We start from the raw sequence: 20,555 nt of genomic DNA on the forward strand, positions 1-20,555 counted from the left end.
AGCTAAAGAAAAACAGAGAAAAACACAACCCATGGTTCAACTCACAACTAAGAATAATGAAATCCAACCTCGGGAAAATAGAAAAGGATTGGCAAAAATACAAATGTCCCATGACACTGCAAAGATACCGCACGCAACTCGCCACTTATAAAAAAAAATGATTCTGAACACTAAACGTGACTACTATAGTCAAAAGATCAAAAACTCTACCAATAACTCCAAATCTCTATACAACATCGTAAACAACCTCATTTCTGAAAACAACTCCCCCACAACTAAATCCAAAAATTTAAGCCAAGACCTTGCCATGTTTTTCAAGAACAAAATAAGCAAAATAACTGATACCATCAACAAATCCTCGATCACAGAAGTCCAAATATCCACAACAAATATAATACCATGGTCTAACTTCGAACCAATCTCAACCACTGAAACAGAAAAAATGCTAAGAAAAATAAACCCTATACATTCACATAGAGAAATATATAACATGTACAATTGATGTGCAATATTATTTATTATTCAACATGTAAACAATTACACAATTAAAATCAGCCAGAAACAATCACTCCATCATTCATACCTTAAAAACCAACACACTGATGACACAATATAACTTATACAATTTTTTACCTTAAAGTGCACAAATGCCTCAAAAACTTTTATAATATAGGAACACTTTTTTTCATAGTTTCCAATATTTTAATCAGGGTACTATGTACTCCCAACGTTAGTTTTATAAATCTTCACTGCTTCTCAATTGACGCACAAAGACGAAACTGTCCTTTTCTTCCATCATCCGCATATCTAGTTCAACAACGGATCCTTGTTTCACCCAAGACTGGGCTTCCTCAGGGACATATTGCAAAATCACAGGATATGACCTGTATATACCACTTTCAATCTAAATTTAAGTAGAGTCTCACCGTAAATCTCCTTATGTAGCTTATAATCAAAGCCTTCAAAGCAGCGAAAAACACTTTCACACAACGGACCGTACTCACGCGTCACAAAAACGTCAAGAAAAATAAACCCAGCACGCCATGATCTAGACATAATCCCAACACGAGAGCTAAAGGAAATTGCTCATACCATAGCTCCAACCTTAGCAGCAATTATAAATAAATCTCTTGAAGAAGGCGGGCTACCAGTCAAATTAAAAACCGCAACAATCAAACCAATAATAAAGAGGAAGAATCTAGATCCAGACGACTTGAACAACTACCGCCCAATCTCAAACCTACCCCTTCTTGCAAAACTGACAGAGAAAGCGGCCCTGATACAGCTCAATGAACACCTCGAAAACAACAAAATCTTACATCCCACCCAACACGGTTTTAGGAAAAACCTCAGCACCAAAACCCTACTATTCAACTTATCAAACAATATTCTAAGAGGTTTCGATAACAAACTAAGGGGGTCATTTATCAAAATGCGATAAGGCGTTTTCGCATGCGTTAAGGGTTTATCGCATGCAAAAAGCCCCGTTAACGCATGCGATAGGCCCTTAACGCATGCGAAAACGTGTTTAACGCATGTGATCGCACCATATCGTATGGTGCGAAGCAAATTCAGAAAATAGGAGGAGTTAGGGGCGGAGAGTGGGCTGGGTTAGCCTGTCTGCGAAGAGCTATCGCACAGCCATAATGCTGATTTTAATTACACCTCTTTGGATTGTGTTAGGCTGTGCGATAGCTATCGTGACCGTGCAGTAAGGTTTGCGATGTCTTCCGTAAGTCCTATTTCAGGTGAATTGACAGGTCCAGAGCCTTGGAGAGAGAGAGACTGGCCATAATGACATGGCCCATAGGTAGGTATTTGTATCCCTATGGTAGGCCCACCTAGTAACTCGAGGTGGAGATTAGGTAAGAGTGTAGGGGGTTAGGGGCCACTTTGACATTCTACGTGACACCTACGAACAGAACCGTGGCCTCTCTCCCCATTAACAATGGTCTCCCAGTGGTTGAATGCAGGAAATACAACAGGTCGGCACTTATCACAGAATCTAAAAATGGTATCGCAATTTGCGCTAACTTATCTCTTCGCACAGGTAATTAGCGCAAATTGCGATAAATGCTATATTAGCATAAAACATGCCCCTTTTGCTATCACATGTGGTATTTACCGCATTTTGATAAATCCAGGCCTAAGCCATTTACTAATCTTACTTGACCTTTCCGCCACATTCGACACAGTAGACCACAAAAGCCTAATATCAAGACTAGCAAACATAGGTCTCTCAGGCAAAACCCTAGACTGGTTCACATCCTTCCTAAAAGACAGATATTTCAAAGTCACCATCAACAACAACTCATCTGAAGCCATCCCCCTTGAAACAGGAGTGCCTCAAGGGTCTGCTCTCTCAGCCACACTCTTTAATATTTACCTACTCCCACTCTGCCAACTCAAGTCTAGGTGTAATATACTATATGTACGCCGACAATATACAACTCCTCATACCAATAACCTCCACCATCGAAGATGCACTGATACTAGCAGCCTCTCACCTTGATTCAATTAGAAGCATGCTAAACCACCTAAAGCTATGCCTCAACATGAACAAAACAGAATGCATTCTGATAGAAGGAAAAAACTCAGGTTCAAAAACCAACCCTTCCTTACAAATAGACAACATCTGTATCCAACTCAAGGACAATGTAAAAGACCTCGGCATATGGATTGACAATGAAGTAAACTACAAAAAACACATCGCAACAAAAACAAAAGAAGGCTTTCATTAACTCCAAATACTTAAACATCTAAAGCCGCTGCTTCACCACCAAGAATTCAGAACCGTCTTACAATCTCTTATTTTCACCAGCCTCGACTACTGCAACTCACTCTTGATAGGACTCCCAAAAACAGCCTTAAAACCACTTCAATTACTACAGAATGCTGCAGCTAGAGTCCTATCCGGCAAAAAAAAAATCAGACCACATCACCCCTGTACTCAACAGTCTACACTGGCTACCGGTAGAAAAAAGAATTGAATTCAAAATACTGACAATCTTACACAACACAATGTACAAAGCAGATAACACTGCACTCAATAACATCATACAGATACACAGATCACAACGCACGACAAGAACCGCAAGTAAATTACATCTAGTCATACCATCACTTCCTTTAGCTAAGCTATCCACCACAAGAAACAGAGCCATTTCCATTGCAGGACCGAAATTATGGAACTCACTACCAGACTACCTGAGCTCATAAAGCAACATCAAATCATTTAAAAAAGAGCTCAAAACATGGATATTCAGTCAAACTTTCAAAGACGGTATCGGTTAGCTACACATAATTTATCTAACACATAACCAATTTCGGTTATGCATGAACAATCCCAAGACTATTACATAGAACGTTTAAGCTTGACTGTTCACTGACAAGAATGATACTATCAGGTCGATCCAGTAAGGCCGCGGTAGAAACAGTGCGGCAGTGTCAGGCGCACCCTTCCTCCCCGCACCCACAGTTCTCTTCACTAACTCCCCGATACTCTCCTCTAATCGCATGCAAATGCATGCCGCGGCTTTAAAGCGGTAGGGAAGGGTTATGGCCGCGTAACCCATTTTACTGTATAGGCGCTTAATACAGCGCCTATACAGTAACCAGGGTGCGACGGTACCTGTCATTTCAAATGTCATTTGGAATGACAGGAACCAGGAAGTGTAAAAAAACACGAAAAGTCTTTGTTGCTTCGTTGCTGTGTCTCTCCTCCCGGAGCAGGGCGTGAAAGCAGCCTTGCTCCGGGAGGAGGTGAGGCACAGCGGCGAAGACAGACGGGAGAGGAGAAAAAGCAGAGCCGAGCAAAGCGAAAGCATGCAGCAAGCCGGCGAAATAGACCTGCGAGCAGAGGCAATAGCAGCGGTTCGGTAAGCCTGGCACCCTCCTTGATGTAGTACGTCCCGGATGCCCCCCCCTCCCCAGCGCGCCCGCCACTACCCCTTTCATCAGCTGCATCCACTGCGACCCGGCAGTCCCGTGAGGCCTACAAAAAAAAAAAAAAATCCCCGGCTCCCGCGCCCCCGCACTGGCCCGCCGACTCTACCCCCCCCCCCTCCTCCCGATCGGGCAAGGAGGCGGCGGCGACGAAAACCAAAGCAATTTTTTTTTTTCAAAAAGCAACATCACACATTGCATAAAATAATTTCTCCAGCCTTAAAGCGACTTACTTTTGGGATCTGTCAAGTAAGTCGCAAAAGTAACTTACTTTTCTGAAGCCATCACGATCGTAGCTCAAGACGAAGATGGCCGCCTGCACGGGGGAAAGCGTGCAATTGGCCGCTGAAGACGTGAGGTCACGTCTTCAGCGGCCAATTGCACGCTTTCCCCGTGCAGGCGGCCATCTTCGTCTTCGTCCGGAGGAGCTAAGATCATGTTCCTGATGGCTTCAGAAAAGTAAGTTACTTTTGCGACTTACTTTTGGGATCTTGACAGATCCCAAAAGTAAGTCGCTTTAAGGCTGGAGAAATTATTTTATGCAATGTGTGATGTCGCTTTTTGAAAAAAAAAAAAATTGCTTTGGTTTTCGTCGCCGCCGCCTATCTGCCCGATCGGGAGGAGAGGGGGGAGGGGGGGGTAGAGTCGGCGGGCCAGTGCGGGGGCGCGGGAGCCGGGGATTTTTTTTTTTGTAGGCCTCACGGGACTGCCGGGTCGCAGTTGATGCAGCTGATGAAAGGGGTAGTGGCAGGCGCGCTGGGGGGGGGGCATCCGGGACTTACTACATCAAGGAGGGTGCCAGGCTTACCGAACCGCTGCTATTGCCTCTGCTCGCAGGTCTATTTCGCCGGCTTGCTGCACACTTTTGCTTTGCTCGGCTCTGGTTTTTCTCCTCTCCCGTCTGTCTTCGCCGCTGTGCCTCACCTCCTCCGGGTCGCAGTGGTAGCATGGCGCTGTGAGGGGGGCGAAAGGGTATATACCCATGAACGGATTTGAGTGGGAGCGCTCTGTGAAGCGGGACATGCCCGTGAGGGGCATAATGGGTGGATGCAGCTGATGAAAGGGGTAGTGGCGGGCGCGCTGGGGGGGGGGGGGCGCATCCGGGACGTACTACATCAAGGAAGGTGCCAGGCTTATTGTTTTATTGTGTTTGAGTATCTTAAGCGGTGTCGATGGATTTGTTACACAGTCCTAACTCCTACTAGGGGGAGGCGGTAAACTAACAGGTTAAGGCCGCGGCAAAACAGCGCGTTCCTAAGGAGATAATATCAGCGCCCGTTACAGTATCGGAGGGGAATAGCTAATTCCTTCATTATACAGCTTTTTCGTTCATTTACATGCTGGGTGCGGAAAGGGTTAGGTGTTTATTTTAGGAAGCGCTAAGGGCGCGTGAAACTGGAGACTGTATGGCTGGATGGCCTTACTCGTCTGTATTGTGCGCTCCCAGCACGTTACAGACGGGCAATCTTTAACTGCACGTTACTGGATCGACCTGTATATAATTATCCACTGACTTCTAAAATTAGTTTCCTCATAGGTAAATCGAATGTTGACATCCACTTCTTTCCGTTAAAAATATATTTCCCCATCCAATGATAACACAATTCAAATTATATAAATTAACCCACTCTAGGTTGTTGTTGTTGTTTGTCTTTAATTTACATAAGTTCAATCAATTTATTGATCATTACCCGGTTTGATCACAGTTATACCCTGTTTGTATCAGTTGTTGACAAAATGTACTAAGTTGTTATATCTGTAAACCGGAGTGAAGGCATCCAGCTATACTTCGGCATAAAAAAAACAAACATTTAAATAAATAAATAAATAAATAAATAAATAAATAAATAAACAAACCAGCCTAAAGAACAAAATTACTAAACATACTGAAAGTCATAATTTAATGGGACAAAGCCAACATGAATTTAGCAAAAGGAAGTCTTGCCTCACCAATCTGCTACACTTTTTAAAGTGTAAATAAACATGTGGATAAAGGTGAGCCAGTTGATATAGTATATCTGGATTTCCAGAAAGCATATGACAAAGTCTCTCATGAGAGATTTCTGAGGAAATTAAAAAGTCATGGACTAGTAAGCAATGTCCGATTGTGAATTGGGGTCTATGCTTAAGACTTACTTGTTCCAGCATGCTTTTTATAGAGAAGTATGATTTTCGATTATTGTTCTGCTGTTATAGTCCTAGATGAAAGTTTATATTTTTATAGAGCATTCTTATGTTTTTAGTCATGTTTTATGATTTTATTTTTAAAACAGTTTTACTATGTCTGTGATGATTTTTAATGTAAGAAACCACCAAAACAACGCCAACTATTTTTTACGAGGGATATAAATATCATAGAAATGTAAACCCGATATCACCTCCAATCAATGCTCTGTTAATTTTCCTGCCATTTTTCAAAAAGGAAAAAATCTCTCAATTATTAGAATAAACTCTGAAATACAATTTATCCACCAACGGGAAAAACTTTTGGGGAAGAAGAGGAAGGTTTCATACAATTTCATATCATCGCATCCAGCAATGTATGGCAATTTTTAATCATAAACCAACCTCCTCCAACCAGTAAGTATTTTTTTTTATATTTTTAAGCGTGATTAAATGTGATGAATAGTAACTTAAAACTTTTTCCTTGAAATTGTTTCCACCCACAATTGGGCTTTTTAAACTGCTTCAGGAAACACCAAACAATTCTCAATAACGCCGACACATAATTATTCTCATATAAGATCTTATTGCAGGGAACTTCCCTGTAACTTATCTGTATACTCTCAAGATTTAAAGTCCACGTCCATATCCTGACAAGGCCTCGTTTCAAGTCACAGATTCTTCATCAGGGGACAGTACTTCTAATACGAGATTTTGAAAATGTTCGGCGTCTTCACCCACCTTAATGGGTGAAGACGCCGAACCCACCCACCCACCTTAATGGGTGGGTGAAGACGCCAAACTTCACCCACCCACCTTAATGGGTGGGTGAAGACGCCGAACATTTTCAAAATCTTGTATTAGAAGTACTGTCCCCTGATGAAGAATCTGTGATTCGAAACGAGGCCTTGTCGGGATATGGACGTGGACTTTAAATCTTGAGAGTATACAGATAAGTTACAGGGAAGTTCCCTGCAATAAGATCGTATATGAGAATAATTATGTGTCGGCGTTTTTGAGTGGGTGAAGACGCCGAACATTTTCAAAATTTCGTATTAGAAATACTGTCCCCTGATGAAGAATCTGTGATTCGAAACGAGGCCTTGTCAGGATATGGACGTGGACTTTAAATCTTGAGAGTATACATATAAGTTACAGGGAAGTTCCCTGCAATAAGATCATATATGAGAATAATTATGTGTCGGCGTTATTGAGAATTGTTTGGTGTTTCCTCAAGAAGTTAAAAAAGCCCAATTGTGGGTGGAAACAATTTCAAGGAAAAAGTTTTAAGTCACTATTCATCACATTTAATCACGCTTAAAAATATTAAAAAAAATACTTACGGGTTGGAGGAGGTCAGTTTATGATTAAAAATTGCCATACATTGCTGGATGCGATGATATGAAATTGTATGAAACCTTCCTCTTCTTCCCCAAAAATTTTTCCCATTGGTGGATAAATTGTATTTCAGAGTTTATTCTAATAATTGAGAGATTTTTTCCTTTTTGAAAAATGGCAGGAAAATTAACAGAGCATTGATTGGAGGTGATATCGGGTTTACATTTCTGTGATGATTTTTATGCATTATTATTTTTATGTTTCTTTCTTTGTAAGTCACCTAGACCAGGCATCTAATAAATAAATAAATTAATTAATTAATTATAATAATGATGACAATAAAAGATAGAAAACAGAGAATAGGGATAAATGGTAATTTTTTTCAGCTAAGAAAACTTAACAGTTGTGTACCCAGGGATCTGCTCTCGGACCATTGCGTTTTAAAATATTTATAAATGACCTAGAAATGTGAACAAAGAATGACATGATCAAATTTACAGATGACACAAAATTATTCAAAGTTGCTAAATCACAAGAAGATTATGAAAAATTTCATGAAGACCTTGCAAGACTGGAAGAGTGGGCATGCAAATGGCAGATGACATTTAATGTGGACATGTGCAAAGTGAATGCACTTAGGGAAGATCAATCTAAATTATAGCTACACAATGCAAGGTTCCATATTAGGAGTCACCACTCAGGAAAAGGATCTAGCTGTCTTCGTAGATAATTTGTTGAAATTCTCTGCTTGTATAAGGCAGGAGTCGCAAAGCAAAGCAAATAGAATGCTAGGAATTATTAGGAAAGGAATAGAGAATAAAACAGAGAACATCATAATGTTTCTGTATAGCTCCATGGTGCAATCACATCTTGAGTATTGTGTGCAATTCTGGTCACCATATCTCAAAAAGGATATTAAAAAAAGGTATAGACAAGGGCATCCAAAAGGATAAAAGGGGTGGAACAATTCCTCTATGAGGAAAGGCTAAAGAGGTTAAGGCTCTTCAGCTTGCAGAAGATTCAGCTGAGGGAAGATATGATAGAGGTCTATAAAATAATGAGCAAAATGGAATAGGTGAATGCAAACTTACTTTTTCAAAATTACAAAGATTAGGGGGCATATAATGAAGTTACTAAACTGTACATTTAAACAAACAGGAGGAATATTTTTTTTACTCAATGCAAAATTAAGCTCTGGAATTCAATGCAAGAGGATGTGGTGAAAGCTGTTACTGTAGCTGGGTTTAAAAAAGTTTTGAATAACTTCCTTGAGGAAAATTCGATAAGATATTAAGGTGAACTTGGGGAAATCCACTGCTTAATGCCTGGGATAGGCAGCATGGAATCTATTTACTATTTGGGATCCTGCTAAGTATTTGTGACTTGTATTGGCCACTGCTGGAAACAAGATACTAGGCTTGATGGACCTTTGGTAAATCTTATTTTCTTATGTACTGTTTAAGTAAGAAAAGTATGCATAATTACCCTATTTTCCAAGTCTGACTGAATTTCATACATTATACATAGGAAGATCTAGGTTTTTGAAAAGGGAAATGCAGCTGGTGTGGTCCACCATCATTCACCTTCATGTCTGCTCACTCACCACACTCCATCTTGCTTTCCCTTCTGCTCCTTCTATTTTCCTTTCCATCTCTCACCTCTCATTTGTATCTACCCCCAGGATTTTCTCTCTTGCCTCTCCTCTCCCTTAGGTATATTTCTCCATTTTTCATTCCCTTTAAATTCACTGTCATTTCTCACCTTACATTTTTTTTTCCATATCTTCCTCCTCCACCAAGATTCCTGTCCACCTCTTCCTCTTGCACCTATAGGTTCCTCTTCAACTCCTCCTCTCTCACCAGGCTTCTCTTCATTGCCCCCTGCTCCTGGATTCCTGTCCATCTCCTCCTCGTATACATACAAGTTTCTCTCCAACTTTTCCTCTCCTACCAGACACTTCTTCCCCTGCCTTTGGATTCCTCACCATTTCTCCTCTCAGATACTTCTCTATCTCTCTCCCACCTGATTTCCCGAGGTGACTTTCTATTTCCCCCTTTTCCTTCAGAGTCTCTCTATCACCTTTTTCCTAGGATTCTTTCAAACTCCTCTTTCTCTCCTTCAGAATCATCTCAGTTTCTTGAAATACAGTTGTAGGGACAGAGTAATGATGGGCCAGCAAGGCAAGAGCAGAATGAGCATGTGTGCCCCCTCCCCTTAGCTGCTTTTCTCTCACGGTATGCATTTCCTTTGCAATCAGGAAACAAAGGAGGGGAGGAGGAACAGTTGAAGAGACTGGAAGTGAGTGCCTACTCTTGAATTGCTATCACTACTGATCTGACTACCAGGGAAGTAGTGAAGTGGAGGAAGGCTGGTCTTTCAAAAGTGGTAATGTTTGGTATAGCTTTTGCTATGGGGATATCCTATAATCTGGGGATGTATCAATGGCAATCCTAAGCAGCTGTGAGGCTGCTCTGTGGCAGGCAGTATCCTGGAGATGTTAGAATTTTGTCTGCTACACAGCCTTATCCTACCTTCATGATGTCTCCCCAAAAGCAGAGGCCCTCGGTATGTATCATCACTAGTCTTGTCAAGCTCCTCCTCACTGCCCTTGCCACACCCAAGTCCCATTCCTATGTAAACCTGTTTTGTCATAGTAGCCTTGTCTTTTCATTGTGTTACTTCTGGCTCCATGATGTGACCCTTGTTCTTGTCTTGTCTTGTTGGCTACAGGCCTTCTGCCTTGCCTTGAGGCACTCGGGCCTATCTTGCCTTGTTCTCTGTCTGGAGGCCTTTGGCCTATCCTCTCTTGTATCCTGCTTTGGGGCCTTCAGGCCTATTCTGTCTGATCCTAGCCTTGCTGCCTTCGGGCTTCTGTGTTCTTTATTCGGTGTTTCCCTTGTCTGCCTTATCTAAGTCCTGCCCTAGTCTGCCTTTTTGATCTTGTCTTGACTGTTCCAGTCTCCAGTTCTGCCTGTACCAGAGACCTGTCCTTGCCTTGTCTCACCCTTGTCTTGTCTAGTTCCAGGTCCTGCTTATTATCTAGCCTTGCCTTGTACAGCCTACCAAGCTTGCCCAGCCTTGTCTGCCTTGTCCAAGCCTAGTCTCCAACCTGCCTTGACCAAGCCTTGCCTGTGTGGACTCACCACTATGATATACTGCATCTGCAGAGACCTACTGGCCTCAAGAACCCAAGGGCTCAACCTGCAGGGGAGGGGGCTAGCTAGACGGAAGATGGTCCTTGTCTTGCTCCAAGTCCGCCTTGCGGTCTCGTGCCGCTCTCCAGGTGGGTTTCCCGGACTCCAGGGCCCATAACAGGAGAAAATGACTATTTATAAATGCTGAGACTGCACAGAGAAAATGGTATATAAAGCATAAGAGGTGCTCTTTAGGCAGCTGATGTCTTTTCTTAATTTCTTTCATGGAAATCTGTAGGTGAAAAATCAATGTCAAATGAATATATCACACCCATATTCAGTCCTGCTGTTAGACTGACACACTGACTGGCTTCATACCTTGTTCCACATTCTCAACAGAGCCATATTGAGCTAAAAGACCATCCAGCACCTACAAATGAACAAAATCAGAGTAAATCTGCATTAAAATAAAGTATATAAACATTGACATTTTTCCCATACAAATCTATACAAGTTTTATACACACACATATATACAAAGTGGCAGTAATCAATGATAAATGCAAAGTTAGAGTACTCAGAACATAGCAAAATAATTACAGAGAACACATTGAATAAATTGTAATCGCATTCCTTTTCAAATGCATTGTATAATATGTGGATAAAAAAGTTATTTCATAAACTTATTTGCAATGCAGTATAACAGTGATGCCATTCAGACACATTAAACATGTTTAATCATCACCAACATAAAAAAAAAATCTATTAGTATGACATGCACAATAGTAAACTATAACATTTTTTTTATTCCTGCCAGTGATGATTAAACATTTAATGTGCCTAATGGCATCACTGCAGCACCGCATTGCAAAAACGTTTATGAACTGGCTTTTTCATTCACATGTTATGAAACGCATTTGGAAATAAATGCACTTACAACTAATTCAATCTGTGTGTATGAAACCTTCCACACCGTCTTACAAACACAAATATTTTCAAACTTAGACTACTGCAACGCCCTATTATTAGGCCTACCTTCAAGCTTACTAAAACCATTACAGCTACTCCAAATGCCTCTGCTAGACTATTACTAGAACTAGGAAATTTGACCACATCATCCCCTCACTGATGGCACTGCACTGGCTTCCTGTACAATTCAGAATTCATTATGAAGTATTAACCCTAATTTTCAATATCATCAACAATACTGACCCACGCTTATTAGGAGTGACACTTCAAACCTATGCACCACAAAGAACACTAAGATCACAAAGCAAGGGACTTCTAACAGTGTCTTCTACTCAGAACACATATCTAACACAAATATGGGACCAAATGTTTTCCATAGCAGGCCCCAAGTTGTGGAACTCCCTGCCAGAGTCATTACGCCAAATAAGAGAAAAAAAGAATTTCAAATGTGAACTGAAAACATGGCTCTTTAGAGAAGCTTATGATTTAACATAAAACACCAATATACTGAAAACCTCATCATCAATACAAAAGACAATGGTAGTGAAGTGATCAATAAGTAATGATTGATGTAAAATATATAGATAGTTGAATTAGAATCTGCATTTGCTGTAATACCAACTTTGAAGATGTACGAATATGAGGTCTATAAATCCACTGTCATGCTAACCAAGAATATGTACCAACATGAATAAGAACATATATCTGCTGTGGTTTTGATCTTGAATATGAATGCTGGCACAGAATGTGATTGTTAAACAATATGAACAATGATTTTGTAAACCATTGTGATCATATTCTGGAAGAAAGGTATATAAAAAGCCTAAATAAATATATATATATATATATTTAATATGCATGTTCAATGTGGTCAATTTTTAAAGCAGTGCGCGTGGTTCCCGGAGCATGCAGATGGATGCACCAATTTGATGGCTGCGCGCATGTGCGGGCAAGCCCACAACTCACATGTGCAGGGAGCATTTTCCAATTAAGAGGGGCGACGCGATCGCCCTTTTTCCCAGTTCCCTCCCAGTCTGCTTCAATTAAGGTGCGGACTAGGAAGGAATTTCCCTACCACCCCTACCTAAACTTCCTCCCTCTTCCCCTCTCCTCCCTGCCCCCTTAAACCTAACCTAATTATCCCCAAATTTTTTATTTTGGAACTTACTGCTCCTCTGAAGCAGATGTAATCTCCATGTGCCCAGCCACGAGTGTAAACCCTGAAATTTACACAAGTAGCCCATTTAAAATTTACTTGAATGTGTATACGCATGTTCAATGTGTACGTATTTTTTTTTTTTTAATACGCATGTTAGAGGGGAGGAACATGGTGCATTCTAAATTGCCAGTGGCCACCAGTGGCATGCCTTATGCCATCCAATGCACCCTCACATGCGCATCCATGTGTGCACAATTCCCTGTGTGTGCACATGAATGCACCAATTTTATAACGTGCGTACCGGTGTGTGCATATTATAAAATCCGATGGCCGCACACATGTGCGGGCGGCCTGCGACTTTTTGCTAGCATATATCTAATCAGCTAAATTCCTTTAACTTTGACTGTTTTATATATCTTCATTCCAAGTGAGAATCACTAGTTCACAATGGTGTACAGGTGTATGTAATGCATAAAATAAATAGGTCTAAAACATAGTCTATAAAATAAAGTATGAGAAATGTTATATATTTTACTTGATCATAGAAACAAATATATTTGATTTGAAACATCTGAATCATATCTAACAGCTAAAGATCTGCTAAAACGGTTCAAATGTTTCTGTATCACTACTCATTTATTAAGAATCTGTTTACTGTTCTTACTAATGCCTAGTTACAAGATATTATTCACTTTTGTAAACCATTATGATGGCTCAACCGAATAACGGTATATAAAACTCATCAAATAAATAAATAAATAAATAAATAAATAAAATTAAACCATATGCTTAGAATATCTCCCACTGAAGGAGTATTTCTCATCTCTCATGAACAAAAAAACCCCAAAACGCAGTAGCAAGAAAATTTGCTGGCTTTAGTCCATGACTGCATGGACTGTTTTAGAGATATCTGTATTTTGTTTCTTTTGTTTCTCAGGTACATTAATTTTTTACTTTAATAATAAAATTGTCTAATGTAGTTATCAGTCATGCATTGTATAAGGAAGTCTATTTATAAAGGGGATAATTTTCAAAGGGATTTACATGCTTAAAGTTAAGTTTTACACATGCAAATACACTTTGAGGTGTAATGTTTGGCCAACTGCAAGAGGGCCCCACATCTGGCCACACTCACCCTCAGGAGCTGCTGACCTGCTTGACGCCTAGATGTCCATCTTTGTGGTGGGGACGCCACCATCCTGTCTCCCTCATTGAGCCCTTAGGCATGTATGCGCGGCGCACGCTGGAAGTTAAAGGTCTCACAGTGGTAAAGCAGCTAAGGTTCCGAGAGATGGTCAGTGTCAGCAGGAGATTTAAAACCCTACCACGCTTCCAGCCAGTGACTCAGCAGCAGGTCCCCAGCCTAGCCTGTAGTGTGTTGCTCCCTGTGTTACTGACTACCTTGCTTTGTGTCTTGTCTTGCCAAGTCTCTGCCTTTGCCTTACCCTAGCCTTGCCTTAGTCTAGTTGGGTCCTGCCTTGCCTTACAAGTGTCCTGGTCCTCATCCTGTCTGTAACCTTGCCTTGTTTGTGCTCCATAGGTCTCCCTGCCTGGGCCAGTCCACTGTGCCTTGCCCAGTCCCTAGTGTAGAATTCATTTTAGCCAGATTATCTGATATTGACTGTCCCCTATGGACTCTGAGCACTCTTGCCTGCTACCTACTATTGACCTCTGCTACAGACACAGAGTACTCCTTGCTCGCTGCCTGCTCTGATCCTTGACCTGAACCTGGTAACTGTCTGAACGCTGCCTGCCCTGACCTTAGACTGTCTTTGGACATTGTCTCTCATCACCCTCAGGGACAATTGTCTAAATCCTGCCAGCCCCTGGAACCCAAGGGCTCAACCTGTGGGGAAAAGGGCTGTTATAAGTAAGGTCCAGCTCAGTCCCACAAAGGGGCGTGTCTGCCAGCTGTTGGCATGTGCCTAGTATGTTTGCCTACTAGGCTGTGTCACCCATGCACAGCCTAAGGGCTCACATCCTCGACAGATTGCCAAGGTCATTAGCTTGGAAGATCTGCTCTCAATTCAAGCCATACCTGGTTTGGCCCACCAAGTCCAGCAGCAGCAAGATCAGTTCAACCAAATAACTGGCTTTCTCTATGGCCTTGCCATATGTATGGATGCAATACAGGCCCAATTGTCCACACCAACACCAGTCCCGGACCCGCTTGTTTCTCGACGTCCATGCTGCACCTTCCACTGCCTCCCAGATATGACAGAGTCCGCAACGGGTGCAAGATGCATTTCGAGCTGCAAGCAGCCAACTTCCAAACGGACTGCACAAAGATGACCTATATGTTGTTTCTGCTAGCTGGCCAGGCCCTAGCCTGGGCATCTCCCCTCTGGGAGTGAGATAACCCTTTAATTGGGAGCCTAGACACTTTCCTTCAGTAATTTCAGCTCATCTTTGATGAGCCAGGTCAGACTTCAGTGATCAAGGAATTTGAATTCGGCAAGGCAATAGTACTTTGGGCAACTACACCACACAATTTCATACCCTGGCTGCTGAATTCCACTGGGGTGAGGACACTCTGACAGCCATCTTTTGGCAGGAGGTGGTGAAGCACAAAAAAGGTGAATTAGCAGGCTGGGATATACTTCCTATGCTGGAAGACCTCATAACTCTAGCCATCTAGGTGGATCTATCCTTTCAGGAGTATGCCTGAGAAAGAGGGGCTTCCCGACGACTATTCTGCTTGGTTCCTAAACTCCAGCGACCCTCGGTTCCTTCCGCCGATTCTGCAGCTTCCAGGTCCTCAGAGGAACCCATGCAATTGGGCAGATCTTGCCTCACCGAGGAGGAAAAACAGAGGTGAAGGCAGCTAAATCTTTGTCTCTACTGTGCAGGCCAGGGGCATTTTGCTCATCACTGCTCCCCCCCCCTCTCAAAAAAAACAAAACAAAAAAACAAAAAACGGAAAACTACTGAGACTGGGGTTGGTCGGAGTGGCAGCCCTAGGTGGATCTTCCTCTTCTCTGAAGTTGGTGGTGCCTCTCTCTCATTCGCAATAATACCCTGGTGCAAACAAAGGCCTTCCTGGATTCTGTAGCAATTTAATAGAGGAACCTCTGCTTCACCAATATAACATCCCTATCATCACCTTAGCCAAAGCACTTATGTCCTCTGTGTATGATGAGCCCCTGCCTGGATGCCTGTTGAAGGTCACGTTACCTCTGACATTCCAGATCGGTCTCCTGCATTGGAAAACTATTTTCTTCTATGTGTTAACCCAGGCCTTCAACCCTGTCGTCCTTGGGTTACCATGGCTCATACTTCATGATTCTGCTATTAGTTCGGAAACATTACAACTTGCTCACTGGAGCACATTATGCCTGGAACGATGTCTCCCTCAAGTCCTTCCTCCAGTCACTTTACGTTGGACAACCCCACCAGACCTTCTGGGACTTTCCCTCAGTATGCCACCTTTGCCAAGGTCTTTAGCAAACAGCAAGCAGAGATACTACCTCCTCATAGGTCATTAGACTGCCTAATTGACTTTCTTCTGGAAAAGATGCCTCCCAGAGGTCGGGTCTATCCGTTGTCTGCACCTGAGACCGAAGCCATGATGAAACACATCCACGAAAACCTGGAGCGTGGTTTCATTCAACCATCTTCATCCCCTGCAGGGGCAAATTTCTTCTTCATGGGGAAAAAGGATGGGTTGCTTTGACCCTGCATTGATTACAGGGGCCCTAATACTATCACCCAAAACGGTCAGGCAGATGATGAAATGCTAAGAGAAATCAGGAACGCTAACCAATTTGGTAGAGCAATAATAATGGGAGATTTCAATTACCACTATACAGAAACAGTTAATGAAAAAATGTGCAACGAACCACACTTGTCTCAAAAAACACGTTGCAAACAAATTTGAAAATTTTATGTGCTTAGGAATTTATCTCACAATGTGGACCATCATACCACCCTTGGTTGGTTTAGGCAGTAAGCCACGCTTTCAACCATAACGGGTCATATTTAATCATCGGTCCGGAATAGTCTATTAAATTCCTTTTAGATTTCTTCAATTTTCTACTTTATTAAATTTACTTTTTTGTCGTTTTTTGTCCATTTATAATAAAATGTTTTTAACGGAGTAAGAAACGGAATTGCCTTACTTGTGCGGAGCGCCTCCGCGCTTCCGAGATAGTGCCTTCACTCACTTGTGCAGAGCGCCGCCGCGCTTTCAAGGCTTCAATTTCAATGCTGCCGCGCTTAAAAGGCAGCAAATTCCGATCGAGGGTGCTCGTGTGACTTAGAGCTCCTGTAGTCCAATTCCGATCGAGGGTGCTCGTGTGACTTAGAGCTCCTGTAGTCCGACGTACGTTTCGCAGTTGTGCTGCTTCAAGGACTCTGTCCTAATCGGAAGGGTTAGGCTTAAGAAGAACACAAGGTTAGTTCCCGCCAAACTCTTTCAATATTTAAATGCCTTCGTATTTGCTTCCGTCTAATTCATTATAATGCCTATAAAAAATGACAATAGATATGAGGCCACTTATATTTTTAGCACCAATATTTCTCAACATAGATTATGCATTCCCAAATGAATTATAGACTAAAACACGTTTGTAGTCTTCTCTTACCGCGTTCAGTCGCCTAATGCTCTTACCGGCATTCTGCTGAATTGCCGCGAGATCTAGGCTGATTTTATAGAATCACCCAACCACACCTGTGATCTGATTTGACAGAAGAGTGGATTCACATGAAGTGAATCCACTCAATTTCCTTGTTGAGGCCGCCAGGGGTCACTGTATGTAATTCGAAAATCCATCGTTGTTCACATTGTTGCAGTTTTTTAATTCGGTCTCCCTTTCTCCAATGAGGGTGAACAATTTCTAAAATGGTCCATTTAATATCAGAGAATTCATGATTATGGTCTCTGAAATGTGTCACCAACGGTTCTTCTATTCGTCCTGTGTTGATACAGCATTTATGTTCAGTTAATCTAGTTCTAAACGGGCGTTTAGTCATGCCCACATATGTAAGTGGGCACGGGCAAAAAATGGCATACACGACAAAGGAAGTTTTGCATGTCGCTGGAGGTAAAGAGACTGTCCGACCTGATGGTAAAATGATGGTGGTTTGTGGTGTACAATGTTTGTGGTGTACAATGGGCACAATTTGTGCAATTCATAATTGGGTCCTCAACATTCCGGGACTGCTGGAGGCTAGAATGAACTACTTGATCTTTAATATTTCTGCCTCGAGAATATGCAATTCTAAGTGGTTCCTTGAATGAAGGGTGGATTTCTTGAAGAATTGCCCAATGTCTCCGTATGGCTCTGCTGATCATTGGAGCGGCTAGAGTGTGCCTCATCACCATGGTCTGTGGGTTCGAGTCCTCATGCTGTCTTGGCAAAAACATGAATTCCCTATTGGAGTAAAGGGCTCGTCGATAGGCTTTTTTGACACTCGACAGGGGGTATCCTCGTTGCAAAAATCTTTCTGCCATGATTTGAGACTGTTTCTTGAATTCCGAATTGTCTGTGCACAATCGCCGTATGCGCATAAACTGGCCAACAGGTAAATTCAACTTAAAAGTGGTTGGGTGAAAACTATCGAATCTTAAAAGATTGTTGCGATCACTGGGTTTTCGGTACAGAGTGGTGACAACTGAGTCTTCTTTTTTGGTGATAAGGATGTCTAAATATGATATTTGTTGATCATGAGAATTCATGGTGAACTTAAGACATGAGTTTAATGAGTTAAGCCAGAGATGGAATTCCTGAAGGGCTGTCTGTGTTCCTTCCCATATGATGAACACGTCATCTATATATCTTTTCCAATATTTCAAAGATAGGGACCATGGATGTTGTTGAATATATTGGTTCTCAAATGCTGTTACAAATAAATTTGCAACATCTGGAGCCATGGCGGCCCCCATGGCGGTTCCCCGAATTTGTAAATAGAATTTATCTTGAAATGAAAAATAGTTGTGACTCAGAGCTAGATCTAATAATTCAATGATATAGGAAGTTGGTATCCTTTGCGGATTCGGACGGTTCTTTAAAACAGCTGATATTACAGTAAGCAATTCCTCTTGAGGGATTACTGTATACAGCGATTCTATGTCCATGGTGACTAATAAACTCTGGCTTGACAGTTTTATGGTAGATAAAAATTGAAGCATATGAGACGTGTCCTTGATGTAAGAAGGTGCTTGCGACACAAATGGTTGGAGTAATTTGTCCAGAAAAATAGAAATCGGTTCTAATACTGATTCCTTTGCCGACACTATCGGTCTTCCCGGAGGCTGTTGTAAATTTTTATGAATTTTTGGTACAATATACAGTACGGGGACCCTAGGATATTTGTTGATCAAGAAATCACTCTCACTCTTTGTGAGGAAATTCTGTTGATATCCATATTCTACTATACGTGTTATCTCCGCTAAAATATTATCCGTCGGGTCTTCATCAAGTTCCCGATAGAATGCTGTATTTGAAAGTTGACGTTGTACTTCCTCAATGTATGCTTATGTAGTCATCACTACAACCGCTCCTCCCTTATCAGCTGGTTTTATTACTATATCCTTTCTGTCTTGTAATTGATGAAGTGCCTGTGATTCCTCTTTAGATAGATTAAAGTAAGAATGATGATTTGATTTTTCAATTTTTTCAATATCATGCATCACCAAAGTGAAAAAAGTGTTAACTGCTGCGTCTCCCGGTGGAGGCGGGCTCCATTTGGATTTAGGTTTTACAAGAGGAGTAATGACTGATGGTGAATTTACTGCTGGAACTTGGGATAAATAAATTTTCCTCTGAAGCTGCCGAATGAATTTATGAAAGTCACAGCGAAACTGAAAGGGATCGTGTCTTTGTGTAGGTACAAAATTCAACCCTTTGTTCAGTACCTGTTCTTCCAGTATTGACAAGGGCCTGCCCGATATGTTGATTACTGCTGATGGGGCGGCCAATCCGTCTTTCCTGGCGGTGGTTTGTACTGCGACCTGGTTTTCGGTCGGTTCCACTCTGCTTGTTGGTAGTTTCTGGACCCTCTCCTTCTGCCCCTGAATGTTTGGCCTCGCTGCCCTCGCTGGTACGAAGGTTTTGAAGCATCCCCTAAAGGGGGTTCTTCATCGCTGCCTGATGAATTGTCTGACGTATTAAACGTGACTTTTCTCGGTTTAGCTTCTGGATTTAACCAGGGGTAAATGGACCCTGTCTTGTAATCCCCTTCATCCCTGTGGAATTTTTCAATTTTAGTGGTCTTGATTTCTTCCTTAAATTTCTCCATGTTGCGCTTAAACTCCTGCAAATTGGTGTCAAAGAGATCTAATGCTATACTACTTTTTAATGACTCCAACATAATGTCAGACTGTTGTTTTATTTCTTGAGATATTTTACGTGTTTGACTCACAATTAATAGCATCAGATCCATGGAGCATTTATTGAGAACATGAGACCATTGTTCAAGAAATTCGGGGTATTCCGTGTAAATTTTAGGTGTTTTCACCATCCTAAGACCTCGTGGGATACGCTGATGTTTCAAATATTCAACCATTGTTACTCCATGCATTTCGGTGCGTATCCAACGTTTATGCAGCATAGTTAATTCAGTCCAACTAGAGGATGCTGAGATGGCTGTCGCTGAACCATCAGCCAGAGTTTATTAGTCACCATGGACATAGAATCGCTGTATACAGTAATCCCTCAAGAGGAATTGCTTACTGTAATATCAGCTGTTTTAAAGACCCGTCCGAATCCGCAAAGGATACCAACTTCCTATATCATTGAATTATTAGATCTAGCTCTGAGTCACAACTATTTTTCATTTCAAGATAAATTCTATTTACAAATTCGGGGAACCGCCATGGGGGCCGCCATGGCTCCAGATGTTGCAAAT

The 20,555-nt window shown here is 41.8% G+C and overlaps 1 protein-coding gene across 2 annotated transcripts in view; it reads right to left on the minus strand.

The window, feature by feature from the left end:
• The window catches only part of IGF2BP2 (insulin like growth factor 2 mRNA binding protein 2), a 340,693-nt gene that overhangs the window by 132,730 nt on the left and 187,408 nt on the right, over positions 1-20,555 (minus strand). For both annotated transcript variants that reach the window (XM_029606479.1, XM_029606480.1), the window contains exon 4: positions 10,959-11,010. In XM_029606479.1, coding sequence (XP_029462339.1) covers positions 10,959-11,010 — 52 coding nt within the window. The remainder of the gene's footprint in view (positions 1-10,958; positions 11,011-20,555) is intronic.

This window comes from Rhinatrema bivittatum, chromosome 6 (assembly GCF_901001135.1).
Source record: "Rhinatrema bivittatum chromosome 6, aRhiBiv1.1, whole genome shotgun sequence".
Lineage (NCBI taxonomy): Eukaryota > Metazoa > Chordata > Amphibia > Gymnophiona > Rhinatrematidae > Rhinatrema > Rhinatrema bivittatum.